The following is a 6,405-nucleotide window of genomic DNA, read 5'->3' as shown; positions in this document are numbered from 1 at the left end:
TTGTCTAGAAGCTCAGTTCTTTTCCTACTATATCATGCTGCCTTTCAGTTTGAGAGGTGATTTCCATTTATATAATAATTTTAATTCTTTACAGATGAAATTGATAGTTCCTCAATGTCAGATGATGATCGAAAAGAGGTTGTGAACATTCAAACCTGGATAAACAAGCCAGACATCAAGCATCATTTTCCTTGCAATGAAGTAAAAGAAAATGGACACATGTTTCCTAGGTACTAGTTCAAGACATTTTCTTGTTCTGAAATTTGTCAAGTAAAATTTGTCAAAGTTAGTATGATAAGATGTATTTAAAATTGAGTGGGCTAAAAGAAATTTAAATCCATCACCATTTTATCATGTAAATTCAATCTGCCATAATAACTTTTATCAACTTTTGCAATGTGTGTCATATTTTTTAAAATGAAAAACTTTCATATATGGTATTTTATAAGTGTATCAAAAGTGAATTGAGCCAGAGGGAGTAATTAACCATTACTCCATAGTCGCTTGTGATTTGGGAACCTAAATACATTTCATTCCTTCCAGTCATAAAAGAAAATTTAATAATCTGTGGTCATCAGTGACCTTGGTACCATGCCACAGTATGTTGAATGATAGTATTCCTTTGATATTGCCACAGTGAGATTCTAGTTCTCTGAGTCAAAAATCAAGGTTGATATAAAGTAAAATGTAGCAGAAGATAATATCTTTACCTGTAAACTGTGTATGATTTGTTCACTAGTTTTCATTTAGCAAATACTGTCACTTTTAGAACCCAAGTGTTTAACTATGTTGGAGAGATTTTCAAAATAGACTATTTTTTAAATGTGTTTGTAGATAAATACAATTTTATTTACATATTTATAAGTATTTCTCTTTAAAAACTTAAAAAGTAAATTGAGTTTTTTTTTAACTTAAGTGATTCTTGAATTTTTTTTTTAACTTTCCCAAATACTATATCTGTTACTTTTGATGGGGGGGAAAAATTCCTCTCCATGTAGTACAGAAATGTACCTGTGGTTGGGTAGGCTCAACCATGTCTACAATTTTATTACCTGTATCAAGTTAATTTCCTTTACACTATTTTTGAAAATTATATGACAACTTTTTATAAGCTATAAACTATAAATTATAGCATTATTAATAATAGACATTATTCCAACATATTTGTGTGTTATATTTTTTGTTATACCAATTACCAGGTGTAGCTGAACATGAATTTTAAAAATTTAGGGGGCAGGAATGAAAAGTCTTTAATTACAAAATAGTTTTTGTTCATAAATCATTTTATGCTATGATTCTGTCTAATGCAGAACTAACCTCACCTAGATTTAACCAATGAATTAGCAAAAGGGATGTTTGGTAGCATCTATTTTGGTTTAATTTGTGAAAACTATTTTTTCTAATACTTGGTTACTTTTTTCCTTTCAAGTCATCTTTTGGTTACTGCAACACATATGTACTGTTTAAGGGAAATTCCTTCACGAAAAGGCTTGGCTTACATACAGTCTCGGCAAGCACTAAATTCTGTAGTTAAAATCACATCCAAAAAAAAACACCCAGAGCTAATTACCTTCAAGTATGGAAACAGCAGTACTTCAGGAATAGAAATTTTGGCAGTTGAAAGGTAAGAAGACATGATTATCAAGCAAATTATTATATTAAAACAGTATAATAAGATATTTAAACAATCAGTATGTGTGTTCACATCTCTCTGCTTTTACCTCCTCCCCCAATAACAACTATTTATGACACAAATGTGGCCTAGCAACTAATCCGTGATACAGATTTGGACCATATCTACTCTGGCATGTTCTCTTTGTAGAATTTAGGATTCATTATACTTCTTATGAACCAAAGAACTTTATTTGCTCGTTAGATACTTGAGAGTAATGATTAAAATCAGTATGGGGAGTTGTACATTTTAAATTGAACAACTCTTAAAGCAGAGTTGTTTGAACGTTTTTTCAGTTCTTTCTCATGTATCTGGGACATTATGCAGCTGTAGACTTGATTGCATTTAATAATTTATATCTCAGTGAAGACAGGCCTGAGCAGTTCCTCACTGCTTAATGAGAGGTGGTTTTGAAGAGTTAAATTCCTAAAATTTACATTGGTCATCTTGGCTTCCAGCATCTGTCAGTGATTATTTCATGTGTAAAATGTAATGTTCAGTCATGCTGTGTGTAGCATCTCATACTCAACTTCCTTTATATTTCTTATTTAAGAAAAACTGTGTATACTCTATAGTGATTGTTGTGTTTTGTTTTTTTTAACATCCTATAACAACCCAGCTGCTGTCCACTTTCACCTCTAACAGAACCCTACATCTCTAGAATCACCTCTTGGAGCTATGAGAGACTTGTTTTATTCTCATACTTATGAAGTCAAGATTGGTCACTACATTGATATGAGTTCTGATGTCTTTCAGTGTTGTTGTCTTTTACATTATGTAGTCATGGAAATTGTTTTCTAGGTTCTACTTTGTAGCAGTCATACAAGTTTTCACTAAATCATCTGAATTCTCCATTTCTTATGGCACAGTACTATCCATTACAGGGGTGAGGAACCTGTGACCTTGAGGCCCAAACTTCATAGAACAAATAAAAGGATTTGTTCTATAAAACTTGAACTTAGTCAAAAGGCCATACCCAAGGACCTAGAAGGGCACATGTGACCTAGAGGCTGCAGGTTCCCCACCACTGATCCATTACATTCCTATACTACAATTTGTTCAACTATTGCCCGGTGGATAGAAGCAAGACTCAATCTTGCTTCTAATTATTTGCCACCACAAAAAAAAACTATTTCTGCGAATATTTCTATACATAGGCCTTCCCTTTTGTCTTTGATCTCCTAAGGATATATTTTCCTTATATATCCTTATAAGGAATATATAAGGATATATATTATATATATCAAATGCTTTATGGACCTACCCAGTTGAGCACTGTTGTACATTCAGTAACAAACTTTTCACAGTAGAGCTCACTGGTAACATTAGAATGGCTTATTGCAACCTAGAACCTGTCATGAAATTGGGAAAATAAACTGTACTTGCTAGATTAGTCCACTAGGATTGTCTCAGTCTTATAATCAAGTAAAATGAGACTGTGGTGCTGACCTGAACACACTAATTGAATTTTTCTTGGCTCCTTATTTTTCCTTGAAAAAATAACTTAACCCCTCCATCTTATAAGGTGTGTTATGAAGAATAAATATTGTTATTATGAAAGCATTATGTTAACATTTAATTTTTGTTCTTGTAGGTATTTGATTCCAAATGCAGGAGATGCTACCAAAGCCATAAAACAACAGATCATGAAGGTTCTGGATGCCTTGGAAAGCTAATAGCAAAAGACTAGGAGAGATGTGAACACACTTTCCTAACTGAATACTAATCTGAGACATTTTATTTACTCCTGGGAGTGCCTGAGTAGCAGGCTCAAGATAGGGTAAATTATTATAATCAATTTCAAGACCGTTTTAAAATTTTTTAATTTTCTTTTGCATTTTTGGTTTTGTACAAGTCATTTATTATCAAGGTCATTTACTAAGTGGCTTTAGAGTAGCCGACCTTGGACCTTCATGGAGTAAGGATACAAGATGCAGTTCAGTTTTGAGCAACCTATTTTAAGGGAATATTCCAAACTTTTCAGGTAACAATATAGACACATGTAAATGTGTGTGTATGTGTGTGTGTGCGTGAGTGTGCGCATGTGTGTGTAATTGCAGTGTCTTCAAAGACCTGGAACACTATTCATAGAAATTGTTTAGAAAACCTAATGTTCTTACATTTGGTTTTACCCATGAATATTATCAGAGACTAAAAATATTACTCAGCGTAGTAAACATTTTGCTTACTACTCTTGTTCTTCTTAAAAGGACTGGAATTCAGCCAATTTGGTGGATATGGAGATTCCAGCTGATTGAATAATGCAGCCCTACTGTGAAGTGTAAAAACATGTTTTCTAAATCACACCACTTACCTATGCACAATTCGGGGAAATAATTTGAACACTTACAAATGAGTGCTTCAAAAATACTAAACCTGGTACTAATAGTTACCACAGGATAGCTAAGACTAACTTCTAGTCTTAATGAGGAAAATGGAATGGGTAAAAGCATTATGATAAGTGGATGAGTAGGTTAAATTTGAAATTCAAATTGAAGAGGATAAAACTGGAACAGTGAAGATGGTCTCCATCACAAGTGAATTATGGTTTTGTATATTTCAAAACCTGTATGTTTGAGTGTGCATTGTTTTACACTCATTTGAGGTTGTTTTCTGTGATGAGACTAAATAAAAGCTACTAATTAGAGTGCTACGTAGCTTCAATGCCTTATCATCATGTCCTTGCTTCTTAATGTTATTTTCCTTTGGTACTTTGTTTTTCAGAGTTCTACTGTTTTGAAAAAAAATCTTTCTTCCCCATTGATGCAGTGAAACATAAAGTGATCTCCTCTTTTGCTGCTTTCTTATTTGTTCTTTTTTTATCCATTTTGAACACATCTGGTGGGGAACCCTAGAATGTTTTTGGAGCCATTGAATGACTTTCTGGAATCCATTTTTCATAAGGAGTGTAGCAAATCCATAGATTCTTTCAGGTCATAAAATATAAAACTAATGCTTTGAGGAGTGAGAAAGGAATCTAACAATCAACTACTTTAAGTTATTTTAATGGGAATCAAGTGGTTATGAGGCACCTTAATTCAGGAAATAATTTGCTTTATTCTCTAAGACCAACTGAATTGAACTGTTGAAGACATTTGCATGAAATTGCACCTGGGGCACACTTGGTATTTATAATCTTGCCCTACGACTGTTGTATTACATCTACCTTTTCCTGGCCCCTACAGAACTTTCCCAAAGTCTTTGACTTTTGCCTAATTCAGCCATGGGATTTTTTCCATAATATTAATGTAAAAATGTTTGTGTTACTGTTTTTAAATTACAACTGTAAATAAACCAGTACAATTTGCTCATAACTTGTTCTTCCAGAAGGCATTACACTTTTTTCCTTTTAAATTTTTTTAGTTGCTATATTTTAGATTAATTAAAACTCCTGGTCTTTCTCTAGTACAATGAATTTTTAGATTATAGGTACTGGAAAATTTTTTTTTGTTGTTCACATAGAAAAACATAACATTTATCAGTTTAGTTACAGCTATTGATAGAAATTCTAAACCTCCAAGCAAAATTTAACTTGGGCAAAAGAGTCCACACTTTAATCCAGAAACACCTCCAAACCCTGCACCCTGAGGGGCTTCAAGGTCTGTAGCAGGTGTTGTTTTGGTAGTAACAATATCAGTGGACAGCATACCTAAATTCAATCTGCATATCATAAGATAATAGATTTCAAATTAGGAAGGGATGGCTTTAAAGGCCATCAAGCCCTAAAATAGACAAGGAGGTTTAAATAACTTGCCCATAGTTACAGAGCTAATAAGTGTTTAAAGTGGAATTTGAACCCACATCTTCCTGACTTCTCAGTGCAGTGCTCTCTTGAACACCAATCTACTCTTATGCTGCATTGCTGCATAGAGAAAAAGTGTTGTTGGGGGTGGGGGGGAGTATTTTCTATTTTCCATAGTAATTCCAAACCAGGATAACAGGGAGAAAATCCAGTCGGCTTTTTAGTAATTAAGCAAGAATAAATCTTTAGTAGGTTTAGAATATTTGAAAGATAATGCTGAAAAATCTAAAGTATCTCTAAATTTTTTTTTAATTAGCAAGCATTTATTTTCTCCTCACTTTGCCTCCCACTGGAAAAAAAAAAACAAAAACAAAACTCTTGTAACAATTATGCATACATCTTACAAACATTTCATTCATAGTACTTTTTTTTTGGAGGGCTATTGGGGTTAAGTGACTTGCCCAAGGTCACACAGCTAGTTTTTTTGTGTGTGTTAAGTGTTTGAGGCTGGATTTGAACTCGGGTTCTTCTGACTTCAGGGCCAGTGCTCTATTTATTTCACCACCTAGCCACCCCCATTCATAGTACTTTTACTGAGTTAAACTATCTGTTTGCAAACTGACCTTCATCTTTTAAGCAGGGTATTGGGTTCATTCTTAAAATTATTACTCCTCTCAGAAGGAAAAAATAAAAATGCATTAAAAGACAAAAAAAAAACCCAAACTCAGATATGCATAGTCAAGCAAAACAAATTCCCAGACTGGCCATATCTAAAAATATGTCTCATATTGACTCTTAGTCCATCATCTCTCTGTTCAGAGGTGGGTATCATGTTTCATTAATCTTCTGAAATCATGGTTGGTCATTGCACTGATCAGAGTTACTAAGTCTTTCATAGTTGTTTGTCTTAATTTTTTTGTTATTGAATAAGTTGGTCTAGTTGTATTAACTTCTTTCTTCATCAGTTCATATAAGTCTTCCTAGATTTCTC

General features: G+C 33.3%; 1 protein-coding gene across 2 annotated transcripts in view; it reads left to right on the top strand.

The window, feature by feature from the left end:
- TBC1D23 (TBC1 domain family member 23) overlaps positions 1–4,986 on the top strand; it is a 377,925-nt gene extending 372,939 nt beyond the window's left edge. For both annotated transcript variants that reach the window (XM_069065355.1, XM_069065354.1), the window contains 3 exons: positions 95–230; positions 1,430–1,624; positions 3,267–4,986. In XM_069065355.1, the coding sequence (XP_068921456.1) occupies positions 95–230; positions 1,430–1,624; positions 3,267–3,348 (413 nt within the window). In that variant the 3' untranslated portion in view covers positions 3,349–4,986. The remainder of the gene's footprint in view (positions 1–94; positions 231–1,429; positions 1,625–3,266) is intronic.
- The last annotated feature ends 1,419 nt before the right edge of the window (positions 4,987–6,405 follow it).

The sequence above is a fragment of the Petaurus breviceps genome, unplaced genomic scaffold (assembly GCF_028583685.1).
Source record: "Petaurus breviceps papuanus isolate PSGF00001 unplaced genomic scaffold, PetGlider_PUasm1.0 90683, whole genome shotgun sequence".
Taxonomy (NCBI): domain Eukaryota; kingdom Metazoa; phylum Chordata; class Mammalia; order Diprotodontia; family Petauridae; genus Petaurus; species Petaurus breviceps.
The sequence above is the reverse complement of the archived record's forward strand: the minus strand, read 5'-3'. Positions and strand labels throughout refer to the sequence as shown.